General features: G+C 40.9%; 1 protein-coding gene across 7 annotated transcripts in view; it reads left to right on the top strand.

Annotated features, from left to right (window-relative positions):
* trim9 (tripartite motif containing 9) overlaps nucleotides 1–24713 on the top strand; it is a gene marked incomplete at both ends in the record, with an annotated part of 48921 nt that overhangs the window by 2765 nt on the left and 21443 nt on the right. For 5 of the 7 annotated variants that reach the window (XM_083902479.1, XM_083902478.1, XM_083902476.1 and 2 more), the window contains 2 exons: nucleotides 15507–15602; nucleotides 18884–19006. The exons of 1 other annotated variant lie outside the window; for it this stretch is intronic. In XM_083902479.1, coding sequence (XP_083758605.1) covers nucleotides 15507–15602; nucleotides 18884–19006 — 219 coding nt within the window. The remainder of the gene's footprint in view (nucleotides 1–15506; nucleotides 15603–18883; nucleotides 19007–24713) is intronic. One more of the 7 variants, XM_083902477.1, reaches the window with a different exon arrangement.

The raw sequence follows: 24713 nt of genomic DNA, 5'->3' as shown, positions 1-24713 counted from the left end.
AGCACAGTGCTACTACTACTACTGCTGATGTCGTCTTTTGTTGCCCGGAGAGAGACATGACATAACCGGGTCAGCCTCTGACTCGTTCAAAAAAGTGTTTGCTTGTCGTCTGTGGCTAGCGTTAGCCGTGTGGCTAACTTTCGGCCAGTTAGCTCACAGTCCACAGCTGATTGTTGTTGTGTAGACTTTGTTTTACAACTGAAAAACATTTTAAACGTACGGGAATAAGGTAACGTTTGGTATCGGTATCCTGAATTCCAGATAGCGATACCAGTACCGTATCGATTCAATTATGAACCTACCCAACCCTAGTTGACTCATGGAATTGGTGTTTTGGGAATTCAAAATAGTTGACCTCCAGACAGTTTGTTTGTCTGTTAGCAACACAACATAACACTGGTCGCTATCGTTATCGCTGGTTACAACACCCGCTGTCCGTCCAAGGCGCGCTGGCAGGGTGTATTTTGTAGGCACTGAGCTGCCTTGGCGGAGGTCTGCGCTCTCCGAGTGCTTTTCTAGTTACTTATGGAAAAAGGTGAAGGATGATGTGATGCAGCTTTACAGCACCACATACAGGCCTGGCATATGCACTGCAGGGTTTGGAGTTGTTTTTGTGGTGGGTTGTGCGTATGACGAGAAGAACGAAAAAAGAACTCGATCATATAAAGTTCTGTTTCTTTGTAGATAAGGGCGTAAGTTGATGTTAGCCACCAGGGGGCGACTCTTCTGGCTGCAAAAAGCACTCAGAAAATCGATCCACTTCTCACTTGAATCTGTGAATATGTTTCCGAGGAGATCATGGCCTCATTTTTGTAAATTGTACTTCCCTTTTAGAGGAAAATAAACAAAAAGGCGTGGCACATATGAGGGTACATGAGTGTGATTGACAGCCTGGTTGCAGGAATGTTGAGGCTTCACAAGTGGAGTTTGTTTTGCAGCTGGTAGTCTGTGTCCATTTTTATACACAATCTGTGACACACAGCCTCAGCTGTGCTGTCCCCTTTCTTTCACTGCCCCAGTATATTAGTGTATATGTCACAAAACAGCCATTAGCAGAGCTCCAGTCCAATCATCTCCCCTCGATGATGCTGTGATAGTGTTTGACCCCAGGTTTGAGGGGGTCAGTTTTAAAATTGATGGAAAAATCAGAGGGGGGTTTGAACGCTTCACTCGCGTCAAATTGTCATCACTTGAAAAGTTGATCACATTTTTTTTTGCTTGGATCTAAAATGGGGGGGAAAAAAGCTGAGGTAGTATTTTTAGACACCAAATCAATGGTAGCGGAGGGGGTGGTGCCAGTATCCAGTAGTTATCCACCCTCTTTTTGGCTTCTAACATGGCACCTGCTTATTTCTGACCTGTCATGTGAAGCTGCTGCTGTTGCCTACAGAACTGTAACAGATGGCTCAGAGCTGGCACCAGTGAGGATGGACGTCTTTTAAAGCTTTGGGCTGTTCCTCACAAAGCTCACCAGAGGAAACAATGAGAGCGTTTTTTTTCCATATCCCGCAGATATTGACGCATTAATTGTGTTCTTGCAACATGATTACAGAGTTGAAACTCGCAGTGTGACTGGCTTCCCTTGAAATCGGATCAGTCACTCCTCCATTTTGTCGCATGTGTTCAGCTTAAAGCTGTAAATGTGTTTTCAAATTTTAAATATGAAAAAATGTCATTTCCTTTCAGGCCAGGTGAGTTCACAGAATGCTAATCAGGCGTATGAGCTCCAGTGAGACTTATGGCTGAATCAGTTCCCATGATAAAGTTTCAGAAGTGGATTCTACAGCTAAAAAGAACGGGACATTCATCAGTTTGGGGTGGGGGTGGCGCAAGGTCACTACTACGTTCTATTTACATACGAACTGGGAGTCATCATCACCCTCAAGTTCACCTCATTGCAGTTGAGAAGTGAAAAATGCAAACGTATCTCAGACATTGTTAGTCATTGTTAGCAGCCAGTACAAGCCAGTTTAGTTCAGTTTTTTTTCTGCCCATCACCACTGGATGTTGTGGAAGCATCAATGATGAATTATGAACCAAAACAGTGAGTGGAAATAACTGCAGATGATTATGTCTCTGTGTGTTTGTCTCTGTTTAACTGGTCTCTTTCTGTGTCGAGGTTGCATCTCTGTCTGTGGGTTTTTCCACCAAAAGACATGCATATTGTAGTTAGGTCAATTAGAGACTTAATGCGAGTGGTTGTTTGTGTCTCTGTGCGTTGACCTTGTGACCTGTCCACAGTCTCTCACTCAATGGATGGACGGTGCTGCTTTAACCCTTTAACCCTTAAACACACATAAGCCTCAAAATGTCGACTTCCTGAAAAAACGCCAGGGAAATGACCATAACAACCACACATTGGCTCTGACGTGTATCTTTCCCAGCTTTCAGAAACCGTTGGAATTTCCGCGTGACTGCGGTGATGCAAGTTGCATTTGCGGAAAGATGTCATCAGCGATACGCTCGATGTTAAAGGGTTACATTTTGTTTTTGTCAGGTTTGAGTTTTGACTTGGTACAGTACCTTTACTGAGGTAGGCGGGATGTGCGCTGTACCCAGTGTGCGAAATACCCATTAATAATCGGGGGGTCCCGTCTCTCATATGTTGCACAATACTGTTTCACCACCCCAGGTGCCACCCTGCAGTATTGGCTATCTTCCCTGTCAGGTGTGGGCTTGTGTGGGCAATTAGAAATAAAATAATTGACATTTTGTTTGGTCATAAAGGATAAGAAAGCATGCAAAGTGTATTATGTATGTAGATCATATATGTCAAACTGAAATTACAAAAATCTTTAGACATGCTTTCCAATTACACTGTAACATGTTAAGACCCCCCCTAAAATTTTGCATTTGTGGATGATTTGAATGTTAATCAGGGGGGTCTAACCACCCAAGACCCCCCTGTATTTCGCACAGTGGTTGTACCTGATGACCGTGTCAGTGAGATAATATCTCGTATTATGTTGCGTGACGTTGTACCGGGACGCAACAGACAACAACAGAGCATCCCGGTGTTTTTCTGCTTGGTGTGTGTGTGGTCGTTTGTGTCAAAGAGACTATTTTGGTACTATTCCTAATGGAAATGCAAAAACATACGTAGCATACCGTACCGAACCCAAACTGAACCGTTCCACCCCCTGGAAATCCGTGCCTTAAGTTAATATTGATGGACATTTATTGTGGAAAAAAAGGGACTCATGCTTGTGTTTCTGGAAAAAAGATGTCAGTTTGAACCATCAGTGATGAACATTAAAAAAGTTGAAAAAAAACATTTTAGTGGTAGAAAACGTGGCAGCACCCTCCGCTGTGCTTATATCGTTTCATTAGTTCTTGTCTATTTTTCCTCCTGTGATTTCCTTCAAGGTTTTTATTTCACTGAGATAAACCATTTTTCTCCCTCTCTCTCTCTCTCTCTCTGTGAAACACCTCTCTCTTTATGGACAAAGAGTTGAGCCACCTGCCGCCATGGCAACCAATTCTCTCTTGATGTTGTGCAGATCAGAAGAGGTCTCTAAGATACTGGACCCCAGGAGGAATCCATCCCTGATGCTTTTCAGACTTCCCCTCCTTCTTCTACAGTGTGTGTGTGTGTGTGTGCACGTCTGCTTTAGATCATTACTCCCACTCTTCATGTTGCTTCGCAGCAGTTTGCGCTCACATACATGATCTCCATTGACCTCTCTGCTGGCCTCACTGGCAATAACAACCATTGTGGTTTTACCCCCCCCCCCCCAATGCCTTTGGATTGCGTGACCATGTCTAAGCCACAGTGTTAAATCAATTTCACGACTCCAAAGTCAATTCCGGTTACAAAGGAGTAGCAGACGTTGTAGAGTGACTCGGGTCAGCTCCCGTCTGGCTGTGCAGATTTGTCAGAGGGGTTCCTGTTGTTCCTGTTGATCGGGTGTTCGTGTTAATCTCAGTAAATCACATTAGCATGAGTAAAGGGGCATCATCGCAGTGTTTAATCTCCTTACAGTGAGTGGTCCTCATGTCATCATGGATGCCATAAGATGTCACACAAGACGGGGGCCCCCCCAATGCAATCTAGGTCACACTCCGTCACCCTGGTCCATTTAGTGGCAATTAAAGGTGATAAATCAAATGGAAGCTTAAAGCAAGATGACGCATGGGTATGCAGAAAATAAATCACAAAAAAAAAAAGTAATTTGCCCTGTTGCCACAAGAGGAGAGATAAATCCGAGGCAGTCGAGGAGATTTGAAAAATTAAGTGATGATGAAATTTTCCCGTTTGAGCTCTGCAAGCAAACAGAAAACGGCTGTCAAATGAGGAATGTGAGGAATTCACAAGTGATTTTTTTTCACTTTGCACATGTGCCCCTTCTGATATACATGCTCTTTAGCCACATGTAGACATGTAGTCATTCCCTGAGTCAGGACCCACATATGGGATTCTATTTTGACTTGCCAAAGAGCGTTTGCTAAAAATTTCCAGTTTTGACTTGAAATGAAGCTGTGATTCACAATCACTTAACATATATCTTTTGGAATTGGCTGGTTTTCTTACTCAAAAGGGTATGCACGGGGTCTTAAAAAGTCTTAAATCCAATCATTTGAATTTAAGGCCTTAAAATGTCTTAAATTCTTCTCATATCTCATTAAAGTTCTTAAATAGAATTTTGAAAGGTCTTAAAAATCTAGTAATGTTACTTTTATTTAAAACATGCATCAACTTCAGTCTCGCATTGAAATGTTTCTATTTTTGATGATGCGATAACAATAACTACAACATGGAACTAAAGTAGGCCACCTGTGCTGCCCGGGGAGAATTTATCGAGCACCACTAGCTAGTGTGCTGTGCGCGCGCCGCGGTGTTGCTTAGCATAGCAGCGGAGAAAACTTAATGAAAGCCCACAGAAAGCCCCATTTTTTGCCAGTATGGATTTGAAATGGGTCTTAAATTGCATTCATTGTCGTCTTAAAGAAGTCTTAAAAAGTCTTGAATTTGACTTGTTGAAACCTGCAGAGACCCTGTACTCATCTTCTGCCACTTTATCCTCCCCATTGTGGAAAGGTCGCCAGTCCATCAAAGGGCCACATTGAGACAAACAACCATCCACTCTCACACTCGCATCTACAGTGTCCAATTTGCAGAAATGTGCATGTTTTCTGACTGTGGGAGGAAACTGAAGAACACGGAAAAAACCCACTCAAACACGGGGAGAATATTGGCTGGTATTCTTATTCAGAATATTAGATGTTGCAGAAATGTTAGTTGAGTAAGCACAAATTTGCTCTTATCATGAGTCTGAATTGGGTCATGGTAGTTTAAAAAGTGGGTCCCCAAATAAAAGACACAGCCAAATGCATATAGATGTAGCTTTTCATGAAGTTGCTTGCTGTTTATACTTAACATACTATTCCACTAGAGGGCACACAGCAGAATTGACAGAACTTCAATTTAGTAAATAAATGAATTAGTGCTCTAAAGTAACGCAGTTTTTCATGCCGCGGCACTGGAGTCCAGGCACCGTTTACCAGTTAGCTCTGTTAGCCGCGTTAGCTCCTTTAGCGTCGTTACCGCACCTACAGTCGAGAGCGGTCTGTTTATTGAACGAAAAGAGCAGCGCTACAAATAACCAGCGTACCTGTGTACTGCGTATGTGTGCCTGTTTAGCGTTACTTAAGAAACTAATTTTAACAATTTGGAGTCACGTAAACATGATGTGACACGCATCGTTTTCCGGTCAGTCTTTACGGAAACGCGCCATGCGTTAACGACAGTAGCACCGGCTACCGGCGCTAAAATGAATAGTTATCACGGCTATCACTATAGATAGTATATAAAGCCTTTAAATCACCATCTCTATACAATCACCTGATAGTGTGAAATGTTTTATTTCCCCAGAATGAGCCTTTATGCCATAACCATAATGGAATGAATTTCGTTTGACTTTTGATGCTAACTGAAGGCTACATGTGCTCTCTAACACTTCCACACTTGGAAGGTAAAGGTGAGGTAAGGGATATTCAGCTGTGACATGAAACTGTATAGCTTTTAATGTAGTAGCTCAAAAGAAAATCTGGTATTTTTGGTAAAAAAAAAAGCTGGTTAAACATTATATATTTATATATATAGTTTTTTTTCATTTTCCAATCAGGCTCTCATAATGGGGTTTGCGATTGGATTCATGTTGTGAATGGAAAATGTGTATCGGTGCAAAAGCTGAATGTGCTCCTCTGCTCCTCTGAGTGCTACACTTTTATCAACAAATCAATAAAGGCCCAGCGACCTGTGGCGATAATGTGGAATAAATCTTTACGTACGTCACGATTATGTGCCGCTAAATGACTGAAGCGTTCAGCTGTTCTTGTTAGCAGACTGTAATTTCACTGATGAGGCGATGAGACGGGACTGAGGTTTCACAGTGGGAGGGAACTTGAACGCCTCGCAGTTACTCAGGTTGACGCTGTCCCTTTTATAGGTGGTCATATTTACACCTTAGGGTGCCATGTAAAGAGATTAGCTTTGTAAAATTTGTTAATTAAACAAGTAGAACAAAAAGAAAGGGAATTAAGTGTGTTTGCCTGCACAGATAACTGTAGGCTTTTTTAAAATATATTTTCATGTAACTTCTGGGTGGGGAAACTTAAACCGGCTGAATATTTCAACTAGCTCTAGGCGTGGAATCAGAGAACGATAAATGCAGCAAAAACTCTACGGTGTTGATTTTCCTTTGTGGCTGAAAAAGAAAAAGAAAGCTCTGATTTCTGTTCATAAATGAATGCCGAGATGTTTTTTTTTTTGGTCCGATTTTTAAGAGCTTTGTCTCTTTTTAAAAATCATCAAGCTCTGTTATATCATAGCTCCTCTGATGCAGTATATCAAATCAGATATGAAAATGAGATTACCAGTTGCATAAGGAAGTGGGCTTCACCTGAAATGTGAGCAGCAGAGAGGCTCAGCGGCACCGGTTAAATCCTGCAGTGACCCTGTTTTTATCTGCAACGATTCATCAACATCAGTGTGGTCCTTTTTATCAACTCAACACTCAACATTCTTTGAAGAGGTGATGAAGCTGCACCCTCAGGCCGCTCTTCAACTAAATTGGACCTAGCACAAGACTCCGTAGAAAACTCCAGTTAAAGAGGATTACAAAGAGGATGCAGACAGGTTTGAACAAGGAAAAACAAGACAAAACAGCATGATATATTTGAAAAATGTCAAAAGAGAGTGCATCGTTCTGATTGGCTAGAGATAACCTTTTTACATTGTTTGATGGGACAGTTGAAGTTCTTCTTAGCAGCCAACCCCAAATTTAACCCACATACATTCTGTGCTTTAACCAGGCTGTTAGTAACCATGGCAACATCATCAATGCTTTAGAAAACTGTTAAAAGCCTTAAATGACTCAATCCATAAATACACACCATTAGGGCCGAATAGTGCAGTTTGAAACGAACGCAATTAGCAAATCACAAAGACTGCAATAGAATTGTTTTTTTCATGTCTTTAAAATCTCATCCTTGCATTATAGAGTCATGGTTCTCAAACCCAGTGGTACGCAAGTTTTCTCTGGTTGTACTTGGAGGAAAATACTGTTCTGTTGTATATGCCAGGGTATGTGATCGGAGAGGAGCTGACTTGAGTGCGTAGAAAATGAGACAAATAACAAAAAAATATTAAATAGTAGGAGTTAGAGTCACCTTATCTCTATCTCCATCTTAACTTAAAGGTGCATTATGTAATAAATCTAAAGCAACTGGCCATAAAATCCTCCTAATATGTCACAGAGACTCAGGAATAATGTTCATATAACAAACTGAACTCACCAACAACAACAGTACAGACAAAATATTTGCATTAAAAAAAATATTTTGCAGACTGCAAATCATGTTTATGTTTTGAAATCATCTTTTGGCATGTGGCGCCACCTACCGCTGTCTGCCAATCATTGCAGTCAGTAGAGTCTCAGCTGCCGAGCAACCACGGGTTGCCAGTTACGTCGGAAAACGAAACCTGAACGACCTCTGTATTTTGAATTTGAGTGTAGTAACCGTTTTTGGCCACATTCTGACATATGGCACCTTTAATTTCACTATACCAGTGCCTGTGTGTACTTGGTATAAACAGTTAGAGAACCACTGCATTAGAATATAGTAGTTTACATCTGATCCTACTTGGATATGCTTACAAATCCGATTTGGGCTGCAGTCTAAACACGGCCTTAGTGACTTTGTATAAGAAAGTGCATAAGTAAAAAAAACAATCCTATCAGTGTGTGAAGATGAAATATTAAATCCGAACAGCAGCAGAAACTGCACCTCTGTTTTTATATGAAGACGACGCTGCTCGGCTGACTGACCTGATTTAGCTCCGGTTGTGACAAAGCACTTCAGGAAACCACTTCTTCCTCTGGTTTAGCAGTAAATACACACTCTTCATTTCTCTGCTCAGACTTTTCCTGACCAGGTGTCGTCTCCCTGACACAGTCAAAACAGAGAGGCTAGGATCGGCACCTGGATCGTGTGCTCGGAGACGATGCTCTCGCCAGATAAAAGTGGCACGGACGAGAATAGATCACTTCTGCCCCATTTCCCGCTGTGCTGTCCCAGGTGTCCGTCAAATAAGGCCTCTGTTTCCTCACATGTAGAAACTGTGACAACTTTAAAAAGCCCTCGCTGTTATTATCTGGGTTTGTTCACTTTTTTTCTGTGTGTGTGGATAGTTAACGACTTCTCCTGCATTATTGATGACAGCAGATATAGGTTATGAATAATGCAGCAGCCACTTAGGTTCTGCTCGTACGGAACTGTTTCATGTGGGATCTTGTTAAGCGCAGAGTCGGATCACAATGTGGCCAAGTCTTAACCGTTCCAGGGTGTTGGGAGTCGTAACGGCTTCGTTTTTTAACAACACAATGTTTCCCGAGACAGTGAATATCACCAAGTCTCTTGTTTAATAATTGAAAATGTATTATCTCTGAGGGCTGCGGCAGTTCATGTAAACAACCCTTTCATGTCGGCGTCTTTGGTTGCTGATGCTGTCAAGCGGGGAAACGCAATTAATAATGAAAATGTGCAAAAATAAATCTCTCTTTTACACTCAAATTAAAGAGTATACTAATTAAATGGTATAATATATAGGAATGTTGAGCTAGCTAGCTAAAAAAGGCAATGAATACATTGCCAGTGTTTGAACCTGTGCATGAAATGGAGCTCATTTACAATTTTATTATAGACTTTTTATCCGGTACTTTAGTCCCTCTTTCAATCATTTCAGTCGATTTAATTAAAAAACATTGAGCCCTTTTTGAGTTTTAAACAGTAAGATTTGTGACCAACGTTCATATAGTGGCTAGGCTAACACTATGCTAATGGCAGGCAAATGAATGTGCCAAGGAAATAAAGCAGGAATTGGCATCGCTGCCAGAAAATGAAGCAGACAAAGATTAAATTAACTTGTTCACCATGGTCTTTGATGGTGTGGCATGGCATGGTATTTGTGCAATTGATAAAATAAAAATATTCAGTGCTGTCCTAAATTGTAAAGAATGAGATCCACCACACACATTCATGGCTAGGCTAATGGCTAGGCTAACAGACAGAAAATGAACGCGTGTGCCTTTTGTTGGAAATTATGAAGGACGTTTGCCAAAAATTTGACAAATATGAATTTAGCATGTCTTGTATTCCCAGTGATGCCATTAAAAACCTGTTTGTATTACAAGGTGATTAATCAAAAACCCACGTAAACAACATGGTTTTAATCAGGGTTTCTTTGACCACTGGGAACGTGGAATTTGTTTGGCGTTTTCTTTCACCTTCAACTTACGTCTGTACACAGTGTGTAACTGAATAACCATGAATTACACACGAGAGACTGTTTTTTTTGTGTATTTCCCCCTGCAGCTTTGAGAAAGAGTAGAGTTGGTAAAATAAAAGCTTTATGGACGGAAGATTAGGGCTAAGTGTAAAAAAAAATAAAAAAATAATAATAATATCTGGCCCTAATGCTTTTCTGTACATGAATGTAGGTTACGAGAACTTAAATGCTGTCTTTGCCCTTCGTGATGATGCATTTTTTTCTGGATACGTGTTTCATAATTGGCTTGAGGAGGAGTAGTTTTGCGCTGCAGCGGCGTTAAAGAGCTTAGCAGTGACATTACTCCCACCTGCTCCCGTCATTGCACTTCCCACTTCCTAGAAGGGAGTTGGTTTAATCCAAACCGGCAGTGATGCCTCTCTGACATCCATAGATTTCCTGTGACCGATCGGACAGTTGGCTCAACAGCCACAGAGGAACACATAGTACGGCCCCGGAGCTGCTGCAGTGAATTATTCATTTCACACACATGCTTCATTACAGAGCTGATTAGCGCTTCCAAATATCTTGGAAATCGTAAAAACCCCCCCCCACCTCATATAAACAAACCCCCTGGAGCTGAATCGCAGCATCCTCCTCTGCAGCAGAATGGTTTTTATTTTGACGGTTTCCAAAATGATGCGTTTCATCCTTGGGGCCAGCTTGAAGTCATTTACAGCTAATGTGAATGGTGAATTGTTGAGGGAAAACCTTCAAAAAAAAAAAGAATACAAATAAAGTCCTCCACTCTCCGAGGATGCATTCTGAGCATCGACGAACGCTACATTTACAGTAGCATGAATCATGTCTTGACAGTGAAGACTGTTCCCGTGATGTGAAAATGCAAATTCAAGTATGATGAGATGTAAATATCATGCATGATAAGTTACGGCTGATAGTTGTCATCAATCATCCAGGAAACGGATGAAAATCTCATCCGTGTGATTTGCTTTGAGGTTGGATGGTCGTGTCTTTCTCCTTCTTTTCTTTCCGAACGCACAAGAGCAGAAACTGCACAGAATAAAGGATCATGTTTATTTTGCTTCGTAACCTTCGACCAACAGTGTTATATTGACAAATTACAAGCAATGTTACAACAAGTGTGTCGTCCACATTCTATTGGTCCGACCCCGTTTTACTTCAGGCCGCATGACGTTACCATGGACACAGCCCAACATGGCTGACATTTCTTCACTGCTGAAAACACTTTGTTTAAATGGTTGGATTGAACATCCCAAAAAGAGTGAAGAGTGAGGTCTGGGCATCACACAGTAGGAGGTTATTTTGAAACAAAATGGTGGCCCAAATATCAAAAATAAATACATAAATAATAGATCAACGTAAAATGTCTTGGTTCTGACGTTTTAAATAGTTTTTTAAAGGTGCATTATGTAATAAATCTAAAGCAACTGGCCATAAAATCCTCCTAATATGTCACAGAGACTCAGGAATAATGTTCATATAACAAACTGAACTCACCAACAACAACAGTACACACAAAATATTTGCATTAAAAAATATATATTTTGCAGAAATTTTTTGAAATCATGTTTTGGCATGTGGCGCCACCTACCGCCGTCTACCAATCATTGCAGTCAGTAGAGTCTCAGCTGCCAAGCAACCACGGGTTGCCCGTTACGTCTGAAAACGAAACTTGAAAGACCTCGGTATTTTGAATTTGAATGTAGTAACCGTTTTTGGCCACATTCTTACATATGGCACCTTTAATATTTACTAATAAAGGGCTAGTATGTAAACCTGAACGCGTACACTTATTTTTATATGCAAGAACTTTGAACTTCTTGTTTCTAAGAAAGAACTGGCTCAACAGTGAGAGCACGAATTGAGCATTAAATGGTGTGATTTTCTGCTATAATGCCACAGCAATCATGTCCAGGTGAAGTCTTAACTACCTGTTATAAAGGAGAGGTCTTTCCTCTTCGCAAATTGAACTTGCAATTTAAAATAATGCGTGTGCACTGCACTGTGGGGAATTTATCCTTCACGTTGCAGCATCTAAACAGGGTTTTTCTTAAAAGGTTTTCATGTGCTTTAGTATTTTTTGGCTGTTGTCAGCAAGGCTCGAAAAAGCTGACCTCATTTCTACATGAATCATTAGAAACCTGAGAAATGCGGTCATTTATAGAAAGTATGTATGTAGTCTGGGCATATGGATGGGAAATGAGCAGTCTGCTTTCTTTACCTCTGTCTTAAAGATTCAAAATCAACATTTTCTAATAATAAAATAGTCTTTGTAAACCCCTGGTGTGCAGTCCTAGCAACAGAAGCCAATTAAATGAATTCAAAGACAGTCAAATGTAGCCCCCGTCCATTTCCAGACCTCAAACTGTAAAGCTTTGGTCTCCATCCCATTGCGCCGTCCAACCCATCTGTTGGTGAAATCTGTCTTCAGCGAGGACGTCGCTGCGAGCTGTGCAGAAAATATAACAGCCTTGAATTTCACGGCACGTTTTGACCTGGTTTTTGAGGAGGGAGCTCTGCAGGCTCTTGAACTGACACTGTGGAAAAACGCCTCCAGACAATCCAGAACTTTTCATTTCATCTGCTCTGTCACTGAACACTGAACGTTGACTGAAAAGGGACGCTTCCTCCTCAGCATCCATCACTGTATCAGAAAGCTGAAATTTGAGAGAAAACCCACGTTTCTTTAAATTACTGTTAATGTTAACAAATATTGACAGTTCCTGCTCCTTAAAGGTGAAGTAAGTAGTTTATAGTGACATCTAGAGGAGAGGCTGAAATTGACAACAACGAACTGCTCCTCTGCTCACCCCCTCCCTTCCCTGAGCGCTACGGTATCCTCAGCCGGTCAAATGTCGTCCTCGTCGTCTTTCTCCGTATCAGCAGATGAGGTTCGTGAGGCGAGGGAGAGGGCGAGCTACTGTGGCCGTAGCAGACGAAGCGGAGACAGTGGAGGCGGGACTTCCGACGCTTGATTTGTTCTCTCGTGTTTGTCCTTACAGGCTCCCGTAGAAACATGGCGGCTCGCTGCTAACAGTGGCAATGCAACCGCGGCCCGCGACCATGTTATTTTACATGACTTTTTGAAACACTACGAAAATGAAACAAAAACTATTATACAGCGACTAGACAATGCAGGAGCACATAATATGTATAAAAAAGTGGATGTGGGTCATATAAACCCATAAATACTACACAGTGTCCCTTTAAATGCAAGAATCTGCTCAATTGATCAATTTTATATTAATCAGCCAGTCATGTAGTCATGGTAAAGTTGACTCTCTGAAGTTCAAAGGTGGTTTTAAGTTACTCTGAATTTGGCATGGTTGTTGGAGGCAAATGGGCTGGTTTGAGTATTTCAGAAACCGTTGATCTACTGGGATTCTCATGCACAACCATCAAAGAATAGTCAAAAAAGGAAAAAAGCCAAAGGCCAATGAACAGCAGTTCCATGGGTGAAAATGCCTTTTTGACGTAGATGGACTCGGTTTCCTCCTGAAGCACAATCAGGAAACAATCTGCTTATAGGTCTGTGAACGTCAGTTCAGGCCAAATCTCTAGGCTTCAAAATGGGATTTTTCTATCGGTGACGTCACGACCGGTTGCCACTTGCCACAAGACAACTGTAACTTTAAAAAAATAATAATAATCTCTGAAATCTAGGCCTCAAAACTTGAAGGATGTGGGCTGTAGAGTGTAAATGTACTGTAGGTCTTTAGTAGTGCTGGGCATGTTCACTGTGTTGACGTTAACGCACAACGTGTTTCCATGACGACTGACACGCGTGGCGTCATGTTTGTGCCGATTGTTAAAATGAGTCTCTAAAGTAACGCTTTCTTTTTTTTGTGCCGCCGCACCGGAGTCCAGGCACCGTTTACCCTTTAGCTCCGTTAGCTCCGTTATCTCCGTTAGCTGCATTAGCTCTTATAGCGCCGTTAATGTGCCTACAGTTGAACTGTTTAGCGTTTACTTTAGAGACTCATTTTAACATGTCACACACGGCTTTTTCTGGTCAGTCATCATGGAAACACGTTAACATTAACGCCGTTAATGCCGTTAACTTGCCCAGCACTAGTTTTAAGTTGATTGATTCAAGAAAACATGCTGTTTAGAGAAGTTATTTCGGGCTCTAGTGACCAAAGAATGACTTTACAAACCAAATTTTTCATCAACAATTAAAATCACTCAAACTAAACTACAATAAAATACTACTTTGAAATATGTTGAACTAAATAAATCACCATGGGAGAAATGATACACTCGTGTTTTCTCAGTGTCTCTTGAGACGACGATTCCCAAGTGAACAAAGAGGAAGTTCCTTCACGTCCCACACAGTCCTGGACACTTTACATTCCACTCTTTGCTCAGCTGTTACCAGCTCAGCCCGTCCCTCGGTGCTGTCGACTCACGTTAGCGACAGCTGTCATGGTTTCCCAAAACTCAGAGGTCAAAGTTCAGCTCTCGGGCCCCCGCACACGGATTCCCACTTGACCGAGCGACGTCAGATTCCAAGAGCTGCGTTGACACAGAGGAGCTCGCTGCTGCGTATGATGGGATGTTTTCGTAGCGTTTTTCCACCGTATCAGCTTTTTTTTTTTGCCCGGTTTTATTGCCGTCTTCCGGAGTTGAAGTGATTTTTCCCCTTCTTTTTTTCCCAGATAAAGCCCCTGTACCCTCATTTCCTCCCAGCGGACAATACACTCCCTAAGTTAGCGGTTGTTGGGTTCACTCGTCCAAATGATGTTCCCACAGGGTCAGGCCGCGTCCTCTCCCGCTCCGTCACCTCCCAGTTCACACAACCCCTGCCTCACATACATGAAAACCCCGTTTGTTTCTGTTCAAACAGAAGCAGCGCTCACATCCCATGAGCACTGGAGGGATAATTCAATAACAGAACTGTGCAACTGTCAAGTTCTTCATTATTGAACATAAATCATTGTTTTGGAGCTGGAAATGTCACTTATGCCTTTGTGAGAATTAGGCTGACTCTGCATTTTTGTCTCCTGACACTTGAAAATGTCAGCGTCACCGCAGCTGTAAAGCAGCTTTGTTTCCTCAGTTGACGTTTCACACGAGTTCACACATAAGATGGGACGGTTTTTAAAAAAGAAAAAAAGTTTATTTCCTAAGGGTGGAAATGTCAACTAAAACAAACCTAATTGCACCAATGAACCAATCAATGTCCCGATTTTTAAAGCTGTAGTGTGTGACTTTTCATTATGAGCTAATGTACGTTACGTTCAAACGGTATGGCATTGTTTGGCGTTTGTGTCTGTGGAGACACAGAGTGATGTGTTTAACGCAAGGGAAGGCAGAAGCGAAACAGCTACGCTTGTAAAGCGAGGCTGCGGCACATTTTAGGTCAAGGAATTAACCCCAGTTCTCTGAAACATGAGTACAGTAGTAGCTGTTTTGGAGACAGGTGTTACATACTGGAGCTTTAATGTCAATGAGTGGGTTTATTGAAGCTGCACTGCTGTTACATCCTCCTGTGAGACTTACTATGCTCGTGAGACGCTTTATTTAATGTTACTCTTGGTGTTGGGTTATTTTAATTTGCAAGTTTAAATTATTATAGTTTATAAATAAAATGCCCTGACCTCTCACCAAACACTTCCAGCCAGATTTTTGTTCAGGGTGTAATAAAGGAGCGGTACGAAGCCATAATTTAACTCCATCTCTTTGTCCTCTGCAGGGTCAGCTGTCCCAGGCTCTCACCGGCCTGTCAGACCGAGCCACTGAGGCCAAGGAGTTCCTGGTCCAGCTGAGAAACATGGTCCAGCACATCCAGGTACATGCACTGACACGGACACACGTGAAATCATCATCACCTGTTGGAAAATGAAGAGGATTATTTGCATATCCATTATATTAATATATCTTTTTTACTCAGTTTATATAAGTTTTTTTCAGTTACAGTATTTTATTGTTCTATATATTTATATTGTTTTATAACGGGGGTTCTTTACAGTGTAATGTATTTTTTTTTAATAAGTTTATATAGTTTTTTAAAAAGCTATTTACAGTATTTTATTGTTCTTTACATTTATATTTTCACATACTTAATTACAAGGTTTTTCCATGTTATTTCATTCATTTTGAAAAAAAAACATAATGGTGATGAACACTGGTTGGAAGGGCCCCCTGGGAATGTTTGCTTAGGGCCCCTACAGACTCTAGAATCGCCTCTGGGGGCCTCTCAAGTAAAAAACAGTAGAAAATACATCACAATATTCCATCATTATATCAAAATAATGATCTTTATGTTGATATTTCACCGAATTTCAAGTCTGTTTTGATATGAAACGAAAAATAGTTTAGAAAAGGGATGTATTTATGATGCAAAATTAATCTATTAGTCTTTTTTTTTTTTAACATACAGAAATAGCTTGATTGTAAGTGGCATGCCGCAAGTTTGAGACCTTATTAGAACATAACATTTGCACTGTAATTTGGATTAAAGTTCTTTGGTCATTTAAACACTAAACCTCTAAATCTTAACTGTGAGAACTGTGAGCAGCCAACAAACGCAGGACCTTTCCTCAGTGCATCAGGGAACTACGGTGGCTTTCACATACCAGAAAGGATGTAAACACTCTTTAACATCTCTCCCCGCTCTCCCACTCTTTCTATTTAAAGCGTGAAACTGTGGGCTGGTTTTGTCTGCTGTAGAAACATGATGTCACCCTCTATAAACCAAGACCCTTGCCCTTTGACAGCGAGCGCATCACATACGATATTATGTTCGCGCAAGTGCACTTTGCATTACCGCAATTACGCAATGGTTTGTGCTATCAGAACAATTCCAGCTGTTTCTGAAAGCTGGGGAGTTGCACGTCGAAGCCATCCTGTGGATATTACGGTAATTTCACTTGCGCTGTTGTAGGAAGCCGGCGAATCAGCGTCTTTTTTGCGGGAGAGGGAAAAAGTGTTTAAAAAACGCCTGTACATAGTTTCCATTCCATTCCATTGAGAACATGTTTGTTGCACTATTTTAGCATCAAGTAAATTGACAATAACTGCCAGATATTGAACCTTATTCTGGAAAAAATGGGCAAAAATCACTGACTCACAGGATGTTTTATGGCAATTTTATGGTTAAAATAAGCAAAAAACATTTTGAGGTTGAGGGCAACCCTTTTTAAACAGTTTATACACTTAATCAACCATACTAATGGCTAGTACATCAATTTGAACTAGTAAATTATCTTAACTCAGTGGACATATAAGCGTTATATTTAGTGCCCGTAGACCTTTTTGTGTAACATTAATCTAAAATGATGGTGTTGGAATACAATACATTCCAGGTGACAGTGATTATCATTTCATCTGTTGACACCGTAGTCGTGTCGGTTGATTATCCAGTCATCTGAATTTCGTTTTTAGCACGTTTTGTGCTTCTTTTGTGTTTTCTAAATTGTTATTAAAATGAACATTGATGCCATCCGCTGCAAAAGCACATATTATTGAGGCTCCTGTGGACAGTGCATTAGTCACACAAGGACAGTAAAGACATTCAGTCTCATTCAGTAAAACCGATGCATCGCCATAGCAACAGGGGACTATTCTTCGAACTGCAGGTTTCTGTCTTTGGAGAGTGTTTCTGTGTGTGTGTATCTGAGTGAGGATTTTGTTCATTCCGTGGAATCACATATATATTTATATTTGGTTGAGGAGGCAAAGCTTCAGTCAAACTAATAGGCGGATTTGAAGAGGAAGGTGGGTATTTTAAATAACTTTGTCGGGGATCGTCACACAGTAAGATGACGTTCGAGGGAAAATCTCGGAGACACGATGGCGGGAAACGACGAGGAGAACTTTGGAGAGGAAGTGAAGAGCGAGGAGGAGGAGGAGGAGGAGGCGTGGAAGTTTGGGATGTGTGAAAATGACCAGAGTGTGGTGTAACTGTACAGGAATCAGTCATGGAGTAGTGCTGATGGTTTCACCCTCCCACCTCTCTGACGGACGACACATGACACGTCACAAACTGAAGAATACTTTGAATACTTTATTTAAAGTGGACCTAGACCAGACGTTACAATTAACGCTGTTTTTTAGTGTGTATCTGCGTCATTACCTTGTTAAAGAAGCCCTGAAGGTTCTAAACAAACAGTTCAGCCATTGCTGAGAACGCTGTGTTTTATTGTAATCTCGGGCTCAGCGAGATCTCTGAAAAAACCCGGTCCAGTTACGTAAACCGCAGTTCTCCTGAACAGCAGATCCTCCTGCTCCGGGCACTAGTCCGGGCACATCCGGTTGCGTACATTGAACCGCAGAAGAAGAAGACAGCCGTTGTGGAGGTGTTTCACGAGAGACAGTGTCTTCTGACTCCGGGTCAAAGGTCGTCAAAGAGACTGCGGCGGGGAGTCGTGAAGAAGCTATTTTTAAACATTGTTAAAACAATGTTTTGATAATGAGCAGCAGTGCATCCACCGTTCCAGAGGGGGGAGCTGCGCTTCTGAGAGCGGGTGTGCTGATTTTGTCACTTCTGGGTACTGGCCAATCACAAGACAGTTGGGAAGGCTCTACGCTGGCTGGCCAATCACAACACACTGTCTTCTGGGGGTGAGAGTTCAGTCTGAAATATCGCGACTGACGAGAGCGTCAGAAAAGAGAGATTTCTATCGGCTCGTTTACAGCAACTAGGAGGTTTTTGACAATAAAAACAAGTTAATGTATGTAAGTAGACCTCCATAACTAACATATATGTGCAACCGGACCACTCTATGTGAGCTTTAAATACACAGACTAAGCATCCGTTGAGATGATTAAATTAATTCAAGGTAAGCGATTGTCAAAGGTCCCATATTATGCAAAATCTACTTTTTAATCATTTAAATCCTCAGTCTAAGTACAGGAGATGAAACACGCGATGTTGACTTCGTCAAGCGCTGTATAGGTTGTTAAGACATCAAAATATACAAATGCATAAGGAAAGAATACTTTTAAATACATTTCCGAAAGCAACCGTGACTGAAAATCATAACATTTCTATGTTTCGGGGTTTAATTTAGCTTTTATTTGTATGACTATGTCTTGATTTTTCAGCATCTGTGTGTGTTTCTTCTGCAGGAGAACGGCGTAGAGTTCGAGGCGTGTTTGGTGGCCCAGTGCGACGCGCTCATCGACGCCCTGAACCGTCGTAAGGCGCAGCTGCTGTCCCAAGTAAACAAAGAGCACGAGCACAAGCTAAAAGTAAGTGGCTTTTTTTAAAAAAAAAAAAGGACATTCGATGATAAAAAAAAAAAAAAAAAAGGAAACCAACGATTTCAGAGACATTTTACTGTAAACCATAAGGAACAGCACATTGAAGGAGGGGTATGACTGAGAGATGGGGTTGACGGAGGAGGAGGGAGAGACACATTTGTGCCGTACGGCATCCAATTTCACGCTTGGACAGTCTGTAGAATCACGGTTTCACACGTGTAGGTGGTTTGAGAAACACGGCTCACCGACACACAGACTCATACAGTACATACAGTACACGCACATTTACATACATGCTCTCTTCAACTTCCGCCTCATATGGAATATGTAGATTCTTTGTGAGCGTGGATTATAAATAACTCACTTCTATTCAGCAGATAACGGATTCAGTCGTTGTTTGGGCACGTGTCAGTTTTTGGACAGAAACGGCAGGTTTTGAAAAATGCTGCGTTTTTCGTGTCACTGCGCACGATTAAAATGCAAAATCTGTTTTGTTAATGAAGGAGGGGATGTTCATGATAGATAGGTGTTTAATGACAGGCGGAGGCACAGAAGAACCTCCAAGAGAGAGGATTTTTCACCGCAGCTCAGCTCAGATACGGTCCCATCTGTTGGTCACCACATCGGAGGCTCCGTGTGAAAAAAAAACATTCAAAATAAGGCTGAAAAATGCTTTAAAAAACAACAATAGAATAAAAACTGGTGATACTTCACATTGCAGCTGAATATTCCTCTTCTCCACTTTATCTTTCAAGTATTGGAGGACGTGTGTAGCCTTCAGTTAGCATCAAAAATAAGAAGATCTGGCCACAAAAGGCTCATTCTGGCCTCATGAAAAACAACAAATCATAAAATATGGTGATTGTGCAGCTCAGTCGGTTCTCTATAAACTGAAACCAAGGTCACAGCTACTCTTCGTTAGGTCCACACACATCAAAACAAAGACATAGAATAAAACAACATCCTTTAAAAATACACAAAAAGCATCAGTGTGAATGTGGTTTTTTTTTTGCAAAACTCAAGTAAAAATCAAACGGAATATAGTAAGAAGAAACAAGGAAAAATCCAGAAATCATTCTTCGTCCTGAAGCTGGATCAGTGGATGTTTGGACGGCCTTTGCATGAGGACCTCAATTTATGGCCCGGCTCATAAATGAGAGGAGATTGAAATCTAAAATTAATAGGAAGCCACTGGAGGGAATATAAAACAGGTGGAATATGCTGATTCTTTTGTTGTTGTTGTTGTTGTGAGGAGCCTTGTTTCTGGATATTTGGTCAGTGAAGCTCAGCTTCCTCTAAAATATCAAAGTCAAATTATGTATTGTGTTGTATTTACATTTCAATACCAATCATGCACTAGCGATTAGAATGAGTCGATTCAGAAACAGCTGTTTATCCCGGACGACGGATCTCTATGTGACGATAGTTTTTTTTTCACTGCGGTGAGCTCAGCGGTGCTTGGACAAATGCGGCAAAAAACGCCACTTCCACGGAAGCTCAGCTTCTCTGGGAGTCAATGGAGCAGTGGGCGGGCGCAGAGGCTGGGATTCCGCAGTTTCAGTCAGTTTTTGATTGACAGCATTGCAGAAAAATACACAACAGCGTCAGAGTCTTTTCTGCCTCAGTCATGTGTGGATTTCATGAGGGAAGTCTTTTTTTTTTGCTTTATATGCTCACTGAGGAAGACCATTTTCATGTGTACATAATACACTGTATTATAGCATTTTAGTTTTACATAATTATCGCGTTTACTAAAGTTATGCAAGAATTGATGTACCAGAAATGAGCTTCCCCTGTTTCAAAGACCAGCAATCACCACTGGATGGTGTGTCATTTACATACGCTCTGTTATAGTCGAGCTTATATGAATCTGTGCTGCTCTTGCTTTTCGTCTTAATTTATCATCTGATCCTGGAGGAGATCGGGACATAATCAGCTGCAGTAGATAATATAATATAAGATAATCCTTTATTAGTGAGGAAATTTGCATTTTTACAGCAGCAAAGACAGTAAATGTAAAATTAATGAAGAATAAACGTGCATTTTCACAGCAAGGATGTACAGTCGAGAATATATTGACTAATAAGATTATAAAAAATAGAGTAAACTGTACATTATATAATGAGAATATAATATAGTATGGGCTTGATATTTACAGTGTGGACCAGGAGGAGCGACTGGGGTTGTTGTGAAGTGCATCTCCAGTAATTGGTTCCCCTCTGACACTGAGAGTCAGTGGGAAGCTTTTCTGATTCATTAGCATGTGGCTCAGCAGTTGAGGTCATCACACAGCTGTAACTGATCCGGATCTGACCCCGGTCCTGACCATAACCCTTTTTTTGTGTGTCTGTGTGTGTGCAGATGTTGCATCTTTATTTGCATATTCAGAGCTGATTGCTGCGTAAAAAAAAACAAATGCCAGCCGTGCATTTTTATACGTGTCCAATTATGTAACTAACGAGGTGCACTGATTAATCCTGCTGATGCAGTCACACAAAGCCTAACATGATGATAAAAGCCATTTTTTTTAAAAAAAACCAACACAACAACAACATGATACCAGTTTGCTGCTGCAGCTGACTTGGCATCCTCGCTGAAGCTCTCTTCTCCTCTTCTGGTCGCCATGGCGACACACGGAGCTTGTTTTTAGGCTGTGGAGGCGAGAAGTAGTCCTTCATAACATGAGTCACTTCACCAGGAGGACTGACCCTCGTGTTTGTGTGCAGACGCAGCAGAGGCGGAAGGTTGTTTTGTGGCGGTTTGTCACGGTGAGAGTTACAAAAGCTCCTTCAGCCTCGCCGCCACTCACAGTCTGTGTTCCTGTGGAACACGAACAAACACAAGGTCCAGGCCAAATTCAGGTGACAATAATTGTGACCGATCATTTGACTAAATCAGGGCTGTCAAACTCATTTTCACTGAGGGCCACATCAAAGGGCCAGATGTAACTGTCATACAGAATAAATGTAACTAAATGTAACCAAATATAATGTAAAACAAAAGAAATAGCTTTCTGTATTTATTACTTATTCAATTTCACTCGTCGCATGATGCATATACAATTATACACTGCGATCTAGTCGTGTTGCCGTCACTTTGCGAGTAACACAATCGCCATGCATTGTGGGAAATGTAGTTTATGGTCAATGCACGCCTTAAAGCAGCATAGACCTATTCTAACACAGATTTTGTAAGACCAATGAATCACTCGCGGGCCACATAAAATGACGTGGCGGACCACATCTGGCCCCCGAGCTTTAAGTTTGACACGTGTGCTCTCAATACTTCATGTTCAGTGAGGCGTATAACATATTGAGTGAAAGAATCGGGAGTATTCTTAATAATAATTAGTATAGTAATTAGTATATAATTAATAATTTAACTAATAATCACGGTCCTAACCGCCGCATTGTCAAAATCCGTTACCGTTCACTTCCGTTTGTTGTGTTGTGGCTTTTGCATTTGTGTTGTGGCTTTTGTATTTGTGTTGTGGCTTTTGTATTTGTGTTGTGGCGTTTGTATTTGGCCTGACACCTCTGGGCCACCGTAGTATAATCATTATTATTATTATTTTGAATTTCAAAAGTGTATTTTCTTTTCTTTTTTTAACCTGTTCTTTTAACTTTATGTAAACGTGTGTATATGTACTGTATATATATACATGTATATGTATATACATATACATATATGTATATATATGTCTAATATATTATATAGTAACATACATATGTAGCTATATATATATATGTATGTAACTATATATAATTAAAAATAGATATGTGCTGGACATGTTAATATCGATACTGGCGTTAAATGTTAACGCATGACACATTTCCATGACGACCGGCACCAGAGTCCAGGCACCGTTTACCAGTTAGCTCCGTTAGCACTTTCAAGTCTTGATGAGCTGCTTCACCCATTCACACGCTTCAACATGGGGGTTAAGTGTCAAGGTAAGTATCACTTTTAAGTATTTCATACAAGACTGGACATAACATATCATCCACGGGCCAAATCCAGCCCATGGGCCTTGAGTTTAAAACCTGTGGTTTACAGGATCATCATCATGGAGCCCGTAAACCTAATCTCACGCTGGAAGGAAATGTAAAGTTCCATGCAGCCATTTGTCCCACTTTATGATTCAGAAATCCATTTACAAAGGTTTTAAACTTGTTTAAAGGCGCATCCATCATTGTGATTGTTTTATTAGGTAAAAGTTTGCTACAAAGAACATCTTTTCTTTCCTGGCAGCGAAACAGCCACTTATAAGACCTTGGGTTAGCAGGAGACTGTAAGGTCTCAGGTGTTGGTGCCTGGGACATGCACTTGAACTTGGACAAAAAACAATCTTTGTCGATCCATAAACCCGACCGCGATAAATCACGTCTCCCATTGGCGTACGTTTAATGTATCAAGGACGATTTTGGAGAAGAGTCTCTTTCTCTGCATTTCATCTGAGGTTCTTCTGATCAGAGCGACACAAAGGGAACCAGAAATTAACTCGATCTCTATCTTTTTCCACTTGACGCAAGGTTTCGTCCCCTGAAAAATAAAACCCCAGCTCACATCGTTTAAAGATTACAGCAACACTAAAGTGCTTTTTTATTTCCTGTATTACAGTTACACTTATTTTACCGTCCTCCCTATTTATAGTGTTTTGCTTCAGCAGATCCCAGCTCACCGAGGTCTTTTATTTTCCAACATTCAAAAACCTTACGTCTCATAGTTTAAAGGTGCATTATGTAATAAATCGTAAAAAATCCTCCTAATATGTCACAGAGACTCAGGAATAATGTTCATATAACAAACTGAACTCACCAACAACAACAGTACAGACAAAATATTTGCATTAAAAAAAAAATATTTTGCAGACTGCAAATCATGTTTATGTTTTGAAATCATGTTTTGGCATGTGGCGCCACCTACCGCCGTCTACCAATCATTGCAGTCAGTAGAGTCTCAGCTGCCGAGCTGGCAAAGAGGTTAGGGCCGATAGGGGGCCCCCGACACTCAGAGCCTGAGGGCTGTTTTTAGTGAAATGTGCAGTGACCAGCCGCCTCCCTGTCCCCCTTAAACAACAATGACATCTCAGTAGGAAACCTCCCTAAAGGGGCCCCACCTCACTTTAACCTGTGTGAAGTTATCGTTCTGCAAGTTGTAAAATGAAGAGGATTATTTACAGTGTAATGCATATCTTTTTTACTCAGTTTATATGTTTTTTTCAGTTATTTAGATGTATTTTATTCTTCTATATATTTATATTGTTTTATAAATTGGGTTCTTTACAGTGTAGTGTGTTTTTTTTTACTAAGTTTATATAGTTATGTTAAAAGCTATTTACAGTATTTTATTGTTCTTTACATGTATAGTTTTTAATTACAAGGTTTTTCCATGTTATTTCATTCATTTCGAAAAAAAAAATATTACTCATACATTTTTCGTTGTTGTCAGATTATTCATAACATAATGGTGATGAACACTGGTTGGAAGGAAGGGCCCCCTGGGAATTTCTGCTTACGGCCCCTACAGACTCTAGAATCACCTCTGACGCCGGACGCCGAGTTTTTTTAGCTAACAGTGATGATGTTTCAGCTCTCAGCTCTCAACTGAGCGGCCAACCAATACTTTTACTTCTAAAAGTACATTTTATATCACAAAAATTAACTTTTGATACTTAAGTACAGTAAATGTCAGG

The sequence above is a fragment of the Microchirus variegatus genome (genome assembly GCF_963457635.1).
Source record: "Microchirus variegatus genome assembly, chromosome: 16".
In the NCBI taxonomy this organism is placed as follows: domain Eukaryota; kingdom Metazoa; phylum Chordata; class Actinopteri; order Pleuronectiformes; family Soleidae; genus Microchirus; species Microchirus variegatus.
Note: the sequence above shows the minus strand (reverse complement) of the source record. Positions and strands in the feature narration are given on the sequence as shown.